At 46.8% G+C, this 20,082-nt stretch overlaps 1 protein-coding gene across 1 annotated transcript in view; it reads right to left on the bottom strand.

The window, feature by feature from the left end:
- RCSD1 (RCSD domain containing 1) overlaps positions 1-9,502 on the bottom strand; it is a 66,561-nt gene extending 57,059 nt beyond the window's left edge. The window contains exons 1-2 of the mRNA XM_065900806.1: positions 9,491-9,502; positions 7,259-7,444 (exon numbers count right to left, since the gene is read on the bottom strand). Of these exons, the coding sequence (XP_065756878.1) occupies positions 7,259-7,444; positions 9,491-9,502 (198 nt within the window). The remainder of the gene's footprint in view (positions 1-7,258; positions 7,445-9,490) is intronic.
- Between the last annotated feature and the right edge of the window lie 10,580 nt (positions 9,503-20,082).

Genomic DNA, 20,082 nt, shown 5'->3' with positions numbered 1-20,082 from the left:
TCAGCTTCTCGTTTATGTTGCACTGTTTCGCTGGGCCCAGCCCAGGCTGATGCACGTGGCTGGCTGCTGTTCCTGGGCCCACCTCAGCTTGCCCCTGTTCTGCCTTTGGACAAAAAGGAGAAATGCTGGCTTCTTGGAGCATGCACAGGATGTGTGATCACGGTGGGAGGAATGAGTGGGGCTGCAGGTAGAGGTGTGAATTGAAAGAGGAGATTTTTTGTGTGAATGTGGTTTATTCCCAGAGGCCTCTTTCTGCCAGAGAAGGCAAGAGGGCCTTGGGGGGTGACCAAAGGCATTCCCTTGGGGCCTGGAGCCTATTTCAAATTAGATATCCTCAGCAAAAGCTTTTAAGTGCAGGTCCCAGGCCGAGTGTGCTAATCCCTGGGTTGAGATCCCCTGTTAGCTGTGCACCACCAGGGCTGCCAGGGGGCCTGGGAAGAGCCACACTTGTAGGGGGAATCCCCAGCACAGGAAGCAAGTTCTCTCTAGCTTCCATTAGAGAAGCTGACTTTGAACTCCCACACACCTTAGAGCTTATCAGGATACAATCTTGTATTTTTTTCTGTTGTGTCATATGTGTATATCTTGTTTCCCCAAACAGAAGAGAGCTCCTTTTATGGCAGGAACTGTAACTTATATTTCTCTTACCCCTCATCTAGTCCCCCAACTTCAAATACCTTTATCTTGCTTTATCCTCCAGAAACGAACCGCTGGTAACTCATACCATGTTGTTGCTAGCATCAGTGCTTTGCTCGTCATTCCCTCTGACTGGAAGGCTCTTCCCAAATGTCTGCACTTGATCAACTCCTACGCATCCCTCCAGACTCCACTTAGAAACATCTCTCACAGGAAGCCCCCTGAACCCCAGGCGGGGTATGACACCTCTCCTCTGTCCACATGAACTCAAACTCCTGTTCTCCACACGCCTGTAGGTGGTTGCCCCCTTCTTAGACCTGAGCTCTTCAGAGACCAGCAGGGTGAAACATTCATCTTCGTATCTCCACTGCCTGCCGAGTATCTCCACTGCCTGCCAGGCAGTACGGCCTCAACGCATGTCTGTTGGACCTAATTAAAAGAGCTAGTGTGTGGTGTCCTATGACTTGCTATCAATCGATTATGGAAGATCCAGCTTAAGAGAGATATGTGATTGCTACCCCAAGGCCAAGAAGGTGGCCCCGATATGGCTACAAGCAGGTTCAAAATGAAGGGCATCTTGGGTGGAGAGAATGTCCAGTTCCAAGGTCTGGAACTTCTTAGTGCTTCCAGCCTGGGGTCCACAACATTCTCCATTAAGGATGGGCTCTGATGGCATCTCAGGAGGGTCTCTTACAGGTGTAAAGGCCCTGAATGGCCATCTCACCTCTCCTATGGAGGCGCCAGAGCTTGAAATTGCAGAGGCTGGAGCCCCTTCCCTCAAGATAAGATTTGACCCATGCAAATGAGACTTTACAGGTGAGCCTCAGCGGCTCAGCAGTCATTTCCCACAATGCCCAGGAGATAGATATTCAGGAAACCCAAAAGGAAAAAGATGGGGAGCTCACTCCCCCAAAAGACCACGGTATGAGGGCACTGTCCCCCCTGGCGTGACTCAGGTAGATCCACTGGGGAGATGAGCTCCTGTAGGGCCCTAGAGCAATAATACTGATGCTGGTGACCAAGCCTTAGTACTGTATTAGCAGTTTCATTGTATCTTCTTCTGCAGAGAGAGATTAAAAACTTCTACATAACTCTCTGAAGGCCAAACATGAGGTGGATATTGATTTTGTGATGAAACTGACCATTCTCCCTCTTAAGGCTGAACTACTCCTCCCCAGGTGAGAGAAAAATTGCAAGCTGTTGGCTTTCCAAAGGTCCAGTGGTGCCTAAATCCCCAGGCAGCCTCAGTCTCTGCTTCTTGTTTTCTCCTTTACAGTATGGCAATTAGAGATTGTTTCGTTCCACCCAGAGCTCTGAGATGTTCAAATTCTAATGAGTTGAGTAGAGGTGGTCAAGCTGACTCTGCAAACCCAACACTATTACTTGAGGAAGGCAGATCTGCCTTCAGATTTCTCTGGAACCGAAACGTTCTCTTGAGGCCCTGATAAGATTACTGGGCTGCTGAGCCGCCAGTGTTCAGATTTCCCACGGAACCGTGCTCGCCAGACTCTGGCTCGCCTGGCTGCGAGGAGCCACGCTGCGGATCGGGCTCTGAAACCTGACTCCGCTCCAGGAATGCAGGCTCACCCCCTCCTGCGATAGCGCCTGGGCCCTTCCAGTCTGCCTACCCGAACTTCCCCCTGTCATTGCGGTCCACTGAATGCAAGTGCCTGTTAAGTGGAAGCCGGTGGTACTTAGAGGGTCCCACAGAGTGGGAGCCAGACAGGAATGTGCGGGGTACTTGGCCAGGCCTGCAAGTCCACCAGCCAAGCTCCAGCTCCCAGAGGCCAAGCAATCCCTAATTATGAGCCGTAGGCTCCAGCCAGCAGCCAACACATGGCTCAGTGACAGGCTGGGTCCAGAACCAGCAAAGGCTGTTGGTGAAATTGTGGTAGAAGATATTTAATGAAGTATGGGAATTCCCTGGCGGTCCAGTGGTTAGGACTCTGAGCTTCCTGGCGCAGTCAAAAAGAAAAAAAAAAAATTAAAGAAGTAAAAATATATCATTGAAAAAGTAGGTTACCAAATGAACACATTATATGTACCAGCATGTACACATACACACAGACCCACCATCAGTAATACTGATAGTCTGTGAGGATGAAAAGACATGATAGCCAAATATTTAATTAACATTTACTGCACAAGATCTAGTACAAAATAAATGCTCAATAAACACTGAACAAATGGATGAATGACAAATAATATCTGGAAAGGACTTGGAGTTACCTTAAGGAAAAGGGCTCCTTAACTGTCTTCATCCAAATTAGAAATTCATTACTTATTCAGTGGAAAATTAAACTTTTTTATTTTACATCTTTATTGGAGTATAATTGTTTTACAATGGTGTGTTAGTTTCTGCTTTATAACAAAGTGAATCAGTTATACATATACATATGTTCCCATACCTCTTGCGTCTCCCTGCCTCCCACCCTCCCTAGCCCACCCTTCTAGGTGGTCACAAAGCACCGAGCTGATCTCCCTATGCTATATGGCTGCTTCCCACTAGCTATCTATTTTACGTTCGGTAGTGTATATATGTCCATGCCACTCTCTCACTTTGTCACAGCTTACCCTTCCCCCTCCCCATATCCTCAAGTCCATTCTCTAGTAGGTCTGTGTCTTAATTAAACTTTTTCAAGCACTCTTAGGTTATTTGGTACTGCCTACAATTTATATTTAAGCAACTAAGAATATTAGTTTAATTTTGATGTCCAAAGTCTCCAGCTCTTTCTTTATTATACGTTTCTCCCTTCTGGGTTCCTATCCAGAGTAACTTCACCTATTATCTCTTCTAGAGAAGAATCATATTTTCATTATAAGAGGTCTGTACTTCTCATGGAGTGCTGGACATTCCTGCTTAGAACAATCAAAACTAACATATCTAAACCTTGTTTTTTTTTTTAAAAAAATATCTGATCTTTCTCCCATCTTCAACCACTTATTTACTCATTCAACAAGCATTTGAGTGCCATCAAGCCCTAGATATATAAGATATGGCCCCAGTCCTCAAGGAATTTTCCAGGAAGAGAGCCAGGTAAGCAGACAGTTACAGTTCTGCCTGGTACTCTAATTCAGTTTGAAAAAAGTGTCGAGAGTGCTGTAGAGTCTGAGGGCATCTGTGAAGGTTCCCAAGGTAGAGATATTGGAGCTGCAGGCTGAGAGGGGAAGAGTTCCCTGTTTCTGTCAATTCATTTATCAAGCAAGTTCTTCTCGAGAAATTATATGATTATCTAGGCACTGTGCAAATCTCTGGAGACCTAAAGACCAATGACAGTCCCTGCCTACAAAAGGCTTATAGAGGCATAAAAACAATACTGCCATTCTCCTTGGCATCTTAGAGAACTCTACTCATCTGGGCACCCTGGCAGGCTCAAACACAGAAGTCATTTTTGGTTTCTCTTATAACACGTGGCCTTTACTTTTCCATCTTTTCCATTCTTGCTCTCTCTCAAAGTCAGAATATGCCTCGACTCTCAGAGAAGCTCCTGAGTCTGGTTTCCTGGCTCACTCTATGCATTGGTGTTTCTGCCATATCATCCCTGCTACATGGTGGCCGCCATCTTACTCAACACCACTCAGTTTCCTACTGTCCATGGAGCAGAATCCAGGGCCATTCACTATCTGGCCTTGAGGGCTGCAGCTGGCCTCTGCCTAAATTAGAAAAAGGCCCCCTTTGGGGCACAGCTAGGCAAGGAGACTTTTTACAAAGAAAAAGTAACCCTTTCTTCCAGATGGCTTGAATTCCAGCTCCCACTCACCCACTTGGCCAGCATCCACTATACTCAGAGGCCCTGTGGTTTTTATCTTATTACTTTCATTTTTTTCTCTCTCTGCTTCCCCACTTTCCTCTCCAGCCAACTGGCCTGCTTTCCTACACAAAGCTGGCATGTTCTCTGGGCACCCATTCCTTATGCCTTCTCATCCTCACCACCTACCTTTCTTTTATGACTTCTTCTGAGACTTAATAGAAACACTGAAATACTGTGGAACTTTTGGTCTGCAACTGCCATACCTTTGGCACTTAAGCATTTGAAAATTATATACATGACAAGATATAATGGTAAGTCTTATTTTCCCTATTGGATTGTGAACTTTTAAAAGGCATCTTTATCTTGTTTATTGCGGAGGGCTTAAAGAGGGCTGAAATAATGATTGATGTTGATAGCAGTAAAGTAACTTAAAAAAAGAAAAGATTGGGCTTCCCTGGTGGCGCAGTGGTTGAGAGTCCGCCTGCCGATGCAGGAGACACGGGTTCGTGCCCTGGTCCGGGAAGATCCCACGTGCCGCGGAGCGGCTGGGCCCATGAGCCATGGCCGCTGAGCCTGCGCATCCGGAGCCTGTGCTCCGCAACGGGAGAGGCCACAACAGTGAGAGGCCTGTGTACCGCAAAAAAAAAAAAAAAGAAAAGATTTCCCAAAGACTTCCAGTAGGCAAGTGGGCTCTAGAGAATGAATGCTGAGTAACTCTTGTTGGCCTGGTTTAAATTCCTAGTACTGGGAAGTAATATAACTCAATTTCTCACCAAATATATATAGTGGTCCTTCCATGTCTCAAAAGTGGGTTTCACCTCTCAAAAGAGGGTTTTACTATGAGATTTTTCAGGAATTCCCAAATCTCACTCCTGCATATCATGTCCCACCATGAAAAGTTTACGTCCTGGCTGAGAAACGTCACTTCTCCAGCCTCTTGGTTTCCTCTTTACTTCCTTTACCAGCGCTAGCAGTTGCAGTTCTTTTTCCAGGCATTTTGACAAAAGAACTTCAAAAGCAGTCACTGCCAACCAGCAAACCCATGCCCTGTACAGACTCAGCGCGAACTGACAGGCTTCCTGGCTGGCCAAGCAATGCCCCCATCTTGGTAGAATCCCCCATCAATGACTACATGTCTTGGTTTGTACACTGGAGGACCTTCTCTTTTCACCACCCCCCAAACACAGGAAGTTGCTTAAGCGACAGTTTCAGGGCCTCTGCCACACACTGTTCCTTCCTCAACTGAGGGAGAAAAAAGTACCTTAGGAAGGAGTCCCTTGTGTCTTCTGAGAACAAAGTTCAAACTTGCATTTGGCCCTCAAGCTGCAAGCAACCTGCTTTTAAGCCTAAATCTTTGCTCTCATCTTCCATCCATTTCTGCAAGAGATTAGACAGGTCCTAAATCGTACTGTACCTCTACCTGGGGGCCTGAGGCACCCTGTACTTTCAGAGGAGGAAACCCACTCCTAAAGCAACTTCTTCAGGAACCTTCACTCAGCCCATGGGCATCCCCGGGGCCATCTCCCTCCTCTGCCCTGAAGCTGTAGCCAGCCAGAGAGGATCTTATCGCTCTGGGCTATCTTTGAGTAGACTTGTGAACACCCACTGCTGGGCTTCCCTCCCACCCTTTCCCATCCTTAATCTGCGTGGAGTTTCGCCAGTTTACAGTTGTTTCCAGAAGGTCTAGCTCAGCCTCTGGTGGATCCCACAGTCCCCTGTACTTTATAAGGCCTCCCTGAGGGTGATCCCTGAAGACAACTGGTAGAGCTGGATGCCTAAATGCAACTGCCCAGGACAGACCTATTGCCCTCACAGAGAAGTCACAGTGCTTTGTAGGCCAAGCAGTGAGGTTCGCTTAGAAGAGCCAACCTGGGCTCTGGTGTAGAGCCAGGAGCGGGGAAGAGCTAGCAGAACTGACTGTGAATCTTGAGAGTGCTGACCACAGCCTTGGAAGCAGCAGTTCAGCTTTTGAAAGGGTGGGAATCACCTTGAAAGCTAGGTAACATTCACACCTTCTCTTTTCTTCTTTTCAAAAGCAAGCCCAAGTCTGGCTAAGACTGGCTTAGGGCTAAATGTCAGGACTCAGTTTCAAGGGGAAAATCTGGGGAAGCCTCAGGATGTGGAGAAGGCAGGGAGGAGGGGAATACACCCGGCCACTCCTCCACTGGAGGGTGGTTCCTGGATCCCACTGGAGCGGTCCCAGGAAAATCCCAGGCCGGGCAGTGGTGGGCTTCACCCTGCAGCAACCCCCCCCCCCCCCAGATATGTGGCCAGCACACTCCCATGCACGCAGGGACATACAGGGGAGTCTGAAGTCTAATCAGAAGGAGCGCCATTTGCCCACGAGGGGAGCTTTTCAGAAAGTTCTGAAAGATGTGACCGACAGAAGCGGGACTTGAGAAGCAAGAGGGCGACCGGACTCTAAAAAGTCCAATGTTCATCGAAAAGGGAAGCCAACGGACTGGCCAAAAAAAGTGCCTCACGTTAACAGTTCTGTTTCTCTTTCAATACCCACATCTTCAGATCTAGCGGCTTCTGCTTTCTTGAGAGTTTCTGGTCGCACATTTGCCCATTTACAAAGTTTACAGCACTTTTTTAATCTGAAGCATTTAGGTCCCTACGCAAAATACCTGTATCTCTAGAAAGGCCCCTCCCCTCTCCCTGAGGTCTTCCCCCGCCGACCCCCTGCCTGATCAGAGAGGTTCCCTAGGTAGGACCAGGGGCGAGCCTCCGGAGTTGGCCAGGAGGCGTGGGAGCGGCGGGCATTCGCCGTGCTCCCGGGGCGGCAGCAATGAGCCCGGTACTCCCGGCTCCCCGCTCGGATCCCGGCCCCGCTCGCCGCCCTGCCCGCGCGCCACCGCCTCCTTTACCTCCATGTCCTCCAGGTGCCGACTCGGCGGCGGCAGCGCGCGCTCGCTCTGGCCGGGGCTCGCGATCCCCGCTCTCCGTTCGGCTCCCGCCTGGGCCGGGTTCGGCTGCGGCGGGCACAGCGTAAGTGGGCGGCTGCGCGCCCGGCTGGCTGGCTGCGGGACTGCTCGGGCCGCCCGCGCCCTGCGCTAGAGAACGAGGAAGGGGGGGGGGGGGGGGGGGGAGGGGGAGGGGGGAGGAGCAAGGAGGCCGGCGATCAGGGTTTAAATTTAGACACAAATCTAAACAGATACTGTCCCCTCCCGGGTCAGGACGCAAGCGAGGGAGCCACGACTCCATTAATCTGCCCAAACATGGGGATGGGACAGCCGCCTGGCCCCTCTTTCTCTCTTAGTTTCTCCAAGACCCTGGTCTTTGCCCCGGTGTCAGTCCTTCTTCACCTCTTCCTCCTTTAACGTGCCTCTTTTCATTTTTCTTGCCCTAGAGGTTAGAGTCGTTCTTTCATTCTTTTTATCTCCCGTCTTTTCTATTTACTTCTTTTATGTACATTCCTACCCCCTGTCTTTCCTCATTTAAAGAAAACTTGCACTCACAGCATACCTGGTTTTCCTGGTGTTCCTAGGCGGAGAGTGAGAACCCTCCCTGATTGACACGTTGTTCTCCCACTGCCCCCCTCGCCCCCCCCCCCCCAGAGGGGCTGTTCAGGTAGTGCGTTCAATGCTCAGTGTTAGACGGCGTCGACCGCCTTCCCCTCTGTCATCTCTTTTCCTCTCCACCTCGCGGTCTCAGATTCTCAGGAAGCCACTCTCAATCTATCCATCTCTCATCTATGTATCAGGAAGAGGAGGAGGAAGTGAAAAACAAGCAATCCAAGCAGTTTTCCAAGCTCCCTGTAGCAGTCTTTCTCTCTCCCCGAATGATTGATGCGTTCGATTTTGTGGAATTTCAGCCCCCATAAGCTTCTTGTTGCCTTAGGGCCCTTTTGCTGTTCCTAATTGTACTCTAAGAAAGAGCGCAAAGGACAAGATCCTGAACTTCCGATTCCCATAGGCCCAACATAGCAATCCTCCCCCAGGGCCATCCCAGCTCTCTGGGCAGCAAGGAGGCTGAAGAAAACAAAGCTGCATGGGAGGAACAGGGGAACTGGAATCTGGAGCAGCTTCTCTCTCTGCTACCAGTTCATACACTGGCCATCAGCTCTAGGTGCCCCTTCTGGATCCCCCCCCAACTGCTCACAGAGAAGCAGAGGGGGAATGCCTTCAGGGACCTGTGAGTGTGAAGGGCATCGTCTGGCAGGGATGCCTCTGTGTCTTTCTGCAGTGTTCTTGCGTCCCCACCCCTACCCCAAACCCTGACCCAACTCACCCTGGGAAAGAGACAGTGGGCCAGGTGATCACCAGCACTGTGAAGAAAGATATATGGAGAAACTGATCAAAGAAACCAGCTGAGAGTTTGCTCACACTGCAAAGAACTGCCCTGATTCTGCTCCTTAACCCAGCACGACCTGCAGACTTTCGGGCACTTAGATTGCTTCTTTGGGTACCAGCCTTAGAAATATGACCTCTTCCCTGTAGAATCTTCTAAGGCTTGTCTTTCTAAACACAAACAGCCCAGGCTTCCCTGGTGGCACAGTGGTTGAGAGTCTGCCTGCCGATGCAGGGGACGTGGGTTCATGCCCCGGTCTGGGAAGGTCCCACATGCCGTGGAGCGGCTGGGCCCGTGAGCCATGGCCGCTGAGGTTGCGCGTCCGGAGCCTGTGCTCCGCAACGGGAGAGGCCGCAACAGTGAGAGGCCCGCGTACCGCAAAAAACACCCCACAAAAAACACTAACAGCGCTAATGCCAAAGTGTTTTCTAGTTCACTTAACTCAGCTGAGCGTAAAGATAAGACCCTTGATTTGAGAAACAGATTGAAGGTTGAATTCCAGCTCTTCTACTTTCTAGCTATGTTTTCTGAGACAAGTCGCTTACCCACTCTGATTCTCATTTGCCTCACCTACATAGTTTGGTAGGCACTCTGAAAACAGTAGCTACTTTTATAATGCTTAGTCTCATGTACAAGCTCAAATGAATAGGGACCCAATATTTCTTTTATTGCCAGGCATTCTAAGGCCCAGTGAATGGGGCCTGCACTCCCAGGAATTAATGGTGAGTCCCTTCCTATTCCAGCCACACAGCTACAGAGGTGAGGGCACTAGGGCAGAGCTGGCAGCAAGAAAGGAAGTTTCTTGGTACCTTGCAATGCATACTCGTGCTTGTGATTCTTTTTCCTTTTCTTCTTTTTAAAGGTGCGGGACTGAGTTGGTGATGGGAGCATAGTCTCTTCCCATATCTTCTAACTCTGACTCATGGGGCATTTTCCTTTCTGCCTCCATCTAGTCCTCCTTTCTGCTCAGAACAGGGCTGTCCCAGCACAGGTTTCTGCTTCACAAACAGGATGGCGGAAGTGCCTACTCGAAAGAAACCGTTAGACTTAGATAGCATCACAGTTACTCAAGGTGACTTGCGGCTGTAGCCCACGCCCTGCTCAGGCCTTCCCTCAGCCATGTAAGAACCCATGACGCACAACGCAAATAAGCTCGGCCTCCACCATGCTCCTGGGTCTCAGAACATTCAGGGTGGGATGCTGCTCCCTAGTTATTTGGGCCCTAGACAGAGACCTTCATGAGAGGAGGGAGTGGAAAACTGGGAGAGGGGCAGAGGCCCAGAGCTCAGTTTCAGCAGCCCTGAGAAGGTATGGGGACTGTGCTCCCCGTATATTCCCTTCCCACCCCTCCTGAAGGTCCCCAGAAGCCAGAATGGAAATAACCCATCTGGTAAACACCCTGCTTTTGCTGGGCTATCTGGGGTTCTGACTTGCTGCTCTGTGTGCTGGGAGACGCTGACAACCCAAGGGGAAGGGAAAGTGGCTCTGAGGGGGTGGTGTCCCTCCCTCTGTTGGGGACTGGTTGGCTCACAAGGACTCACTTCCTTTACTCTCCCCGCTTCACACACCCTGGTAGTCTGAACCAGCCAAGCAGTAAATACAGGCCAGTGCAGAATGAAGAACAAGAAACCTCAGAGCAGCCCGGGCAGGGGAGCCCATATTACCATCAAATAAATACCACCAAATAAATATTTGGTGAATGAGTGAGTGGATGAATGTATGAAGCAAATTAGTAGGATCTTTGCTTTTAAACCAAAGGCAGAGCCTTTTTCCATAGATGGGTCTTCAGTGGGAGAAAAGACCCCGTGGGAGAAAAGATCGCGGAAGGGTACAAGTTAAGCGGTAACTAAGTTTTTAAGCAGACTTGCAAAGAGCTCCAATCAGTCATTTCTTAGCAAGTGGCCGCACTGTGCTGCTGATTTGTCCATTTTGAAAATTTGAAATTTGAAATTATATATATACAAGCAGATGTTCTTTCATGGGTATAAATTTGAAATTATATATATACAAGCAGATGTTCTTTCATGGGTATAAATACTAACTTTAAAACATATATACTTCAGCCCTAAGTCCTGGGAATGTGGCAAAAATAAAATAAAACAGCTCATTCCGCTACAAGTGACTGTCAGTGGGGAACAGAGTCGAATATACTGAAGTGAAAGCACCAAGGCTTGAGTGCCTTTATGTGTTCAGGGAATGGCAGTGGAGGGTTTCTCAGAGGAAGATGGTAGCATGTGGAAATGTAAATTGAGGAGGAAGGTAGCAGGGTAACAGTTGGGCCACAGGGAGGATGTTGAAGTGTGGAGCAGGCAGCCAGCACCGGTTGGCGACCTCAGGAGGAAGTCTTTTGACTGGCCCTCTGGGGACTGGGAGATTGATTACATATGGAAATTGAGCAAAGAAATTGACGTGTAGAAGCCAGTGGGAGACAAGATTCTCTCTGATGGGGAAGGGAGATACAAATATGCAAGGGGAGTGGGGACTGGAATGAACCGTGTGGTGCTGAATTGGAGTGGGAGGTATTCGTGTGAACTCATGGTTTTCAGTCTGTAAATACACAGATGTAGATATAAATGTGTATACATACATACATATATTTCTTAGTTTGATTCACTGAGAGGGCCTGGGAGAAATGATACGCCAGTAGCAATCAGTGCACACAGAGCCCAGATCTTGGTTTCTGAATACCATTCTCCACTAAAGGAACCAAGGGTCCTTGGAGAAAATGGCTGATTACAGGGCTGGGGAAGGTAAAGAACAAGATAAGCCTGGAACATCTTGTGCCAGAAAATATGGAAGTGCTCCATAAATGACAGGAAGATGTTTAAAAAAAAACATAGAAAACAGATTGCAGGGACTCCTAGGACAATATTGGGATAATAAAAGGATCAAAATAAACAATGATAGCAATGTATTATGCCCTTTAAATAAAATAGGAGTTCATGAGTCCACACTGATATAAACAAATAAGTGAATAAGTAAGTGGGAGAAAGCTCTTTCTCATAGCACAATGCTGACGAACAAATGTAAAAAAAAAGAAAATTGCCATATTACAACAATTACAGTTATAATAATTGGATGCTAAACATCATTGGATGCTAAATCTAGTGGGTAAAAATTGAATGAGAGGCTTCCCTGGTGGTGCAGTGGTTGAGAGTCCGCCTGCCGATGCAGGGGACACGGGTTCATGCCACGGTCCGGGAGGATCGCACATGCCGTGGAGCAGCTGGGCCCGTGAGCCATGGCCGCTGAGCCTGCGTGTCCGGAGCCTGTGCTCCGCAACAGGAGAGGCCACAACAGTGAGAGGCCCGCATACGAAAAAAAAAAAAAATTGAATGAAGAATAGGATTTTACATAATTTCAAATTATCTCCCTATAAATTACTCATTAATTACAAAGGGGAAAAAGTAACATTACAGAGACTAAGGCTAACAAACACCATATTAAAAAAGTGGTCAAAATAAACACCACTGGTGATGGGACAAATTGACATCACGTGCTACCTGATGGGATGCAATAAGAAGACCACACCGGGCTTCCCTGGTGGCGCAGTGGTTGAGAATCTGCCTGCTAATGCAGGGGACACGAGTTCGAGCCCTGGTCTGGGAGGATCCCACATGCCGCAGAGCAACTGGGCCTGTGAGCCACAACTACTGAGCCTGCACGTCTGGAGCCTGCGCTCCACAACAAGAGAAGCCACCACAATGAGAAGCCTGCGCACCGCAACGAAGAGTAGCCCCCGCTTGCCGCAACTAGAGAAAGCCTGCGCAGCAATGAAGACCCAACACAGCCAAACATAAATAAATAAAATAAAATAAAAAATTATTTCAAACTAAAAAATTAAGAAAAAAGGTGGTGGGGATAAGAATTGAACCCTCCCATTTCTTTTTTTTCCAGACTAACTCCCTACCCAGTCCCTTCATCATCTCTTCCTCCCCCCCATCCCCCCCCAGAGATCCATAGGATGGGCCAGGGGCCTGTTGACACTGGTGATAGATGATAGATGGATAGATAGATGGATGGATGGCTAGATGGCTAGATAGATAGATAGATAGATAGATAATTGGGAGAAGAGAGAGAGCCTAGTCTTCTGGAATGATAGTGGTTGGAGACAGGAAGGGGAAGATTATTCAAATCTTTTTTGTAGCAATATCTTTGTGATGTTTCAGTGGTTGAAGCAAACACATGGATATTTAAAGTTTTGAGGAGAAATTTAAAGTTTTGGATACAGTTTTGAGGAGAGATTTAACGTTAAAAAAAAAAAAGGGAAGAAAACACAAGAACCAAACCAAATTGGACTGAAGGAAGGCTGGCCATACACTGAGAAGGGGGTTGGGAGTCTATGGCTGAGAAGGGCCAACTAAGGATTTCCTGGGGTGAGGCTGGGGGAAGCCAAAGAACAGTGTTGACAAAAAAACCAAAGGGGACCGTCTGGAAGCCTCAACGTATTGCAGCCTTCTCCTTCTGAGGCAGAGGAATGTTCAGGAATGAAATGATACAGATCTACAAGGAAACCCAAACCTTCTCAACCCTAAAGTGTACCATGCAGAGCATCTGAGCACCAGCTTCAACTCTGGATGTAGATTAGAATGACCCAGGGAGCTTTGAAAAAATAGCTATGCCTGACCCACCCACTTCCTGTAGGTGAACACAGAGTGGGGCCTGGTGTGTCAGTTTATTTTTAAGCTTCAGTAAAGAGGTAAATCTTGAATAGTCTAAGCCAATTATGGAAATAACATTCCTCTTGCCAGAAATTGGTTTAGAGAGAAATATGTGAGGAAATTTTGGCCAATGAGATAAAAGGGGACATCTTTATCCTTTCTGCTAAAGAAACACATACGAAGAGATGCTGTGTAAATATAAGGTGTTGTCCTACCTGATGTAATGCCTGGAACTACAGCAACTATTGTGCTACTATGAGACAAAGCTGGGAAGATTCAGGACATAAACTCCATGAGGACAGAGACTTTTGTTTCTTTTTTTGTCAGTGTATATCCCATGTACCTAAATCAAGGCTGGACACAAATAGCCATTCAATAAATATTCATTGAACAAGGAACCAATGGCTTTGTTGACCAAATGATTTTGTCGAGGCACTGAATTGACCAACTCCGGAGGAACTATCCCCTGGAATTCTTGTTATGTGAAGCAATAAATTTCTTTATTTCAAAGTTAAGCCATTTGAGTATGATCTTTTGTTATAGCTAAAAGCATCCAACTGATTCAGATATACACAAACTGACAAGAAGAAGACAAAATCAGACACATATACCAGTACAGAGAAAGAAGCAGTCCCTCAGATAAATGTCCAGCAGAGATGTGGAGAAAGACTGGCATGGAAGTGCATACACACACACACACACACACACACACACACACACACACACACACATACACACACACACACACACAGATGGGAGAATGTGAAACAGAAAAAGAGAGTGGGAAACCTAACTAATATCCATTGGGGAAGAAAAAAATTCAGATTGAAAAAATAAGAGTACTGTCAGAATTTTTAATGTCTTAATTCCTACCTAAATTTCAGACAACAGGTGGTCTAGATAATCCTTTGTCTTTTTTCTTTTTCAAAAATTTATTTTATTGAAGTATAGTTGATTTACAATGTTGTGTTAATTTCTACTGTACAGCAAAGTGATTCACTTATACATATATATATACATTCTTTTTCATATTCTTTTCCATTATGGTTTATTACAGGGCACTGAATATAGTTCCCTGTGCTATGCAGTCCTTTATATTTTCTTATTATTAAAAAGGAAAAGAACTGGGAATTCCCTGGCAGTCCAGTGGTTAAGACTCCGTGCTTCCACTGCAGGGGGCACGGGTTTGATCCCACGTGCCGCGCAGCCTGGCCAAAAGAAAATAAATAAATAAAGGTATGTTTTCATGAAGTTATTTCATACCACAATTTCTTTTAGGATATTGTTAGTAACGTCAAGTGATGTTGCAGTTTTGCCACTAAAGGCATTTGCTAATATGAATCAGTAGCTTGAATTGGGCAGGAGCTGTCCAAAGCTGGAGGTTACCCACATGGCCTTACAATGAATATCTTCAGTGATTCTACACTAATAAAGTGAAACAGGTTATAAGAAAGAATAGTACCCAATTCCCACTGGTCGCTCATCCTCTTTGTTTTTTTTTCATGGGCAACAGGCAAAGAATTATGTGGAAAGTTTTCTGCACAAAGTATGCATTTGCAAAATTCTACTAAAAACCTGTGTCCCCAACTGTTTCTCTTTCCTTCTTGTGGTGGTCTTGCTATCCATCCATTTGTTCATGCCAGAAACCTGGGAGTCATTCTTTTTTTTTTTGCAGTATGTGGGCCTCTCACTGTTGTGGCCTCTCCCGTTGCAGAGCACAGGCTCCGGATGTGCAGGCCCAGCGGCTATGGCTCACGGGCCCAGCCTCTCCGTGGCATGTGGGATCTTCCCAGACCGGGGCACGAACCCGCGTCCCCTGCATCAGGCAGGCGGACTCTCAACCACCGCGCCACCAGGGAAGCCCGGGAGTCATTCTTGATTCTTTCTTCATCTTCACCAACCAGGTGCTACAATTCTAGCTCTAAAATATAATGACATTCCTCCCCGCAACCTCCCACCAGTCACAGTCATTGCCATCTTTCATCTGGATTAAGAAAACAGTGTTGTAGTTCATCTGTATATCTGTTAATTGTTGTCCTTGACTCCAACCGTGACTCACCATCTCCCTGCATCTATTCTCCACTCCACAGGCGGTAATCTTTCTGAAGATTACTTTGGAGGGTGTAACTTACACACTTTCCCCGACATGGTAATGCTCACCTCTCCAGGCTCTTCTCAACAGAGAACATCCAGTACTGCACAGTCAAGCCATCCTGATGTGCTTTCAGGTCCCTGAATGAGCTCTTTTCTCTGCCTGGAACACATTCCTTACTTTGCACAAAGAACAAAATTAACTCTTATTCATCTCTTCGTTCTCAGATTAGGCTTCCTCCAGGAGGATGGTCCTGACCACCCCCCTCCAATTCCCACCACCTGGAAGAGATGTGCTTCCTATGTGCACCTCATGCCTGCACTATTCCTGTCCTTGCAAAGATTACTTTATAATTACCTGTTTACTTTCTTTATCCTACCACAAAACTTTATTCTTAAAGAGAGCACATTCCATTCTGCCTCGGTTAAGTTCCTATGATTGATGTTGGGTTCAAATTTGGTGAGTAAATACATGTTGGATGAGTGAATGGACACTGGCTCCATGCAAAAGAGGTAGATAATCCATTTTGTAATCCAGTTCTTGAATGTCCACCTAAAAATGTAGTACAAACATGGAAAGTTGTAACACAGAGGACAGCACAGAGATTTAAAGATCAGCACTGATGGGCTTCCCTGGTGGCGCAGTGGTTGAGAGTCCGCCTGCCGATGCAGGGGACGCGGGTTCGTGCCCCGGTCCGGGAAGATCCCACATGCCGCGGAGTGGCTGGGCCCGTGAGCCATGGCCGCTGAGCCTGCGCATCGGAGCCTGTGCTCCGCAACGGGAGAGGCCACAAGCGTGAGAGGCCCGTGTAAAGATCAGCACTGAAACCAGACTTCCTGGGTTTAACTGTGACATTAATCAAGTTACTTAATTTTGCTTCTGTTTCTCCATCTGTAAAATGGGGATAATAATAGAATTTACCACATAGAGTTGTAAGGATTAAATGAGTTAATACATGTGAAATGCTTAAAATAACGCTAACAAATAATGAGTGTGATAAAGGCTGGGTCATTATTGTCATAGAAGTAATAGGAGCAGCATTTTATCATGAAGAAGTGATTCTAATCAGGGGCAGTCACCAAATGCAGCTGCCTCCACACGATTCCATGTTCATCTCTTAGTTCCAAGCTATCTACTCATGATTTTCACCTACTTTTTTCTTTTTTTTTGGCCATGCTGCACAGCTTGTGGGATCTTAGTTCCCCAACCAGGGATCAAACCCAGGCCCTCGGCAGTGAAAGCGCCAAGTCCTAACTGCTGGACCGCCAGGGAATTCCCAATTTTCACCTACTTTTAATAAATTTATCTGCTTGGCTGCAGCTTCACCTTGGAGGAAAGACTCATCTTTGTCTTATTTCTTCTCATCTGACTGTTCTAGAATATTCTAAGTTCAGATTCAATTCTGTATTTTTTGCTTGTACATGCCAAAAATTAAAAAAATGGTGGGAGGGGAGTTCCTCACATCTCAAATCTGAATAAATTTCACTATCTTGAACAGTGTTTCATTTTGGAAACCAGTTTTAAGTCACACTGATTTAAATAATGCATAAATTTAATGCACAGAAACAATGGGTTTTTTTCTGGCGTAGTCAAGGATTTGACCTTCTTTCCTAAATCTGACCACTTATTGACAAGTTTACTTGCTCTCATCCCATTGTATAACCTCATAACTCCTGGTGCCAAAGTTTTTCCAGTTTTGGAGTATGTCATTATTACATTTCCTACCCTCATCCATCTTCATTCACCTTTTCTGCTTTCTGCCCTGTGATAGTATTTGAGATGTTTTCATATTTTTCACATCTTGGTCTCTCCAGCATCATTCAGCCCGTGAGGCACACATAGGGTCCCTATCATATAAACTTATTTATCTGAGAAGGCAATAATTAATAGATCCTGGAATATTTGAATCATAACGCAAACTAAATGCTAAATGTCCTGAAGCAGTATGAAACTGAATGCTGCTGGGTCCTGAGGAAGGCCAGAGGGACAAGGATGGAGGATTCAAGGAAAGCCTCGGGGGCAGGAGGAAGAGGAAGCTGACCTAGGCGAGCTTGGTGAGATGGGGATGGTGGGGCTCTGGGTACCTTGAAGGGTCGTGTGAGCAGAGGGCTCCGGGAGCCTGGAGGAGGGAGTGGAGAGGGACAAGAGGGTTTGACAGAGGCCAGCTTTCACTGTTCTTCTCAGGTCTGCAGTGTCTGCTCCAACATGGCGCACATTAGCCCTTTAAGTGGGCATTAAGTTTGGAATTCTTCCTGGCCTCCTTATAGGGAGCCTGCTGCCCCTGGAGTCTTGTTCTGAGAATGTTTTACGCTTGGTATTTGCCTCTGTAAAAATAGGTGATATTTGCATTTTGAAGATTACTGACCTGAGCAGAGTTGCTTCTGATTTATATTTTCTGTTTCTTGTTTCCTTTATTGCACATGGTGGGGATTTTAGGCAGCAATAAAGACAAAGAGATGGGGTGAGAGTGAGTAGGGAAAGAGACATGACAACCATTTACCTGTAAAGACTCTGTAGGCAAAGGGACCAAGCTAAGGACTGGGGACTCCAGGACCCTACCACATATGTGCTTTCTAAGGGGCAAAGGTTTTTTGTTTGTTGTTTTTTAATAAATTTAGTTATTTTATTTATTTTTAGCTTTGGCCGTGTCGGGTCTTTGTTGCTGTGCGCAGGCTTTCTCTAGTTGCAGCAAGCTGGGGCTACTCTTGGTTGCGGTGCATGGGCTCCTTATTGTGGTGGCTTCTCTTGTTGCGGAGCATGGGCTTTAGGTGTGCAGGCTTCAATAGATGTGGCACGTGGGCTCAGTAGTTGTGGCTTGCGGGCTCTAGAGCACAGGCTCAGTAGTTGTGGCACACGGGCTTAGCTGCTCCGTGGCATGTGGGATCTTCCTGGGCCAGGACTCGAACCCGTGTCCCCTGCCTTGGCAGGCGGATTCTTAACCACTGCGCCACCAGGGAAGCCCTAAAGGGCAAAATTACTTCACCATTCTCATTTCCTAATTGATGATAATTCTCATTAGTCACCCAGGGATGTGGCAAGGAACTCCTAATCAAAATGACCATAAATCTAAAGCCATAATGTAATGGGTTAAGCACTCAATCTGGCCTCGCACAGCCGAGTTGGCAGTGAAGCACAGGACGCAGACAGCCCCTGCTGGAAGTCACACAGGGAGATGGATGCATCTCTGCTGGGGAAGGGGGAATGGTGTGGATGGCAGTGGTCGGGGAGCAGAGCCGGGGTGGGGAAGGAATTTGCATCTCATGGCTTAATCAGATCTGAAAGCTAATATCCTGTTTTTCTGAGGGTTGGGCACATCAGTAGCTGAAAGCCTCCTCTGACCACGACCAGGCTCAGGAATTGAGTGTCCACAGCCTTGCAGATGGGAACCCAACTCCTAGTGACCATGCCTGCAAAGGCGTTCCACCCCATTCTGGCCAGGCCCCCTGCAGTCCTCTACTCCAAGTCTAGAACTCCAGACCTCACCCCTCCTCCCCAGAGACTTATCAACAGGAAGTTAAGTCAGCTGGAACACTCCGTTCCCTTGACATTTTTGTTTTAATTCTGCAGCTGTGTTTAAGGCTTCATGAATTCTCTGTCTGGTTCTGTGTCTTGGGACTGTCTGTCTGTCTGCCTGGTGCTTTTTCTCTCACAGCCATGCACCAAGTCGTGGTTACCATAAGCCTGGTGGACCAGAATGAGAAGTAGGGTTGGTAAGAAGGAATTGGGGAGGGGGGCAGAAGAAAGCGCTTTAGGGACCGTAATACTAGCTGTTGATGAGCTAAGGAAGGTGACCAATTGCTCAGGAATCATCACTGAGGGGAAGCTGTAAATGCTGAGGAGGAATTCCTAAATCATGAACAATGTGCACTTCCGGAGCCACCCCTCCTCACTGCTTCAGGGTGCTTATCTGTACCTCATATCAGAGTGATGTGTGGGCATGTCTTCTCAATATTCTACAGTGCCTACTCAGCAGATGGCTTATTCATACTTACTTTCTCTTAGGAAGCAGTTGGGAAATAAACAAATGAAGCTTCTGTCCTTCCTTTTATCCCAAGTCAGCCTAGCACTTAAAAAGCCAAGACAGTTCCCAAATGCAACTTGGTCTATTCAAGATAATATCTCGGAATCTCTTGTAGCTGCAAGTTCCTTGCTTGCTGAAAGTCTATTTTTTATTAGTAACACATTGTTCCAAGACTCATGAGGGCATTATTTTGTTCTGTCCTGGTTGCTTTTTTCCTACTGCCTCTCATTCAAGTTTAGAGGGGAAGGACCTCTAAACTTAGAGACCATGAATCTCTAAAGCCACTAAGTGGCTAGAAGGAAAGTGGTGATTATTCTCTCTCCAAGTTCTTCTTCAACAGACCCAAGAAGAGAGTATCCCTCATTCATTATAGTAGCTGGTCCATTGAACTTACATGTGTAAACTGCCAAGGTTGGTTTTTAAAGGATCACACAAGGCAAATGACTTATAGTCACACAGGTTGGATATGCTTTGTCAATCCCTGTCCTTGAAACTTAAGTCCGAGAAAACATAGCTCACAAAACAGGTATGGTACCATATGTCTCCATAAAACCACATCTAGAAAATCCATATACAGATCTTCTTTTGCTAGTTGGTAATCCTGAGCTATCATTTCAAACGCCTGCT

This window comes from Phocoena phocoena, chromosome 1 (genome assembly GCF_963924675.1).
Source record: "Phocoena phocoena chromosome 1, mPhoPho1.1, whole genome shotgun sequence".
NCBI classification, from domain to species: Eukaryota; Metazoa; Chordata; class Mammalia; order Artiodactyla; family Phocoenidae; genus Phocoena; species Phocoena phocoena.
This window is presented reverse-complemented; position numbering and strand designations above follow the sequence as displayed.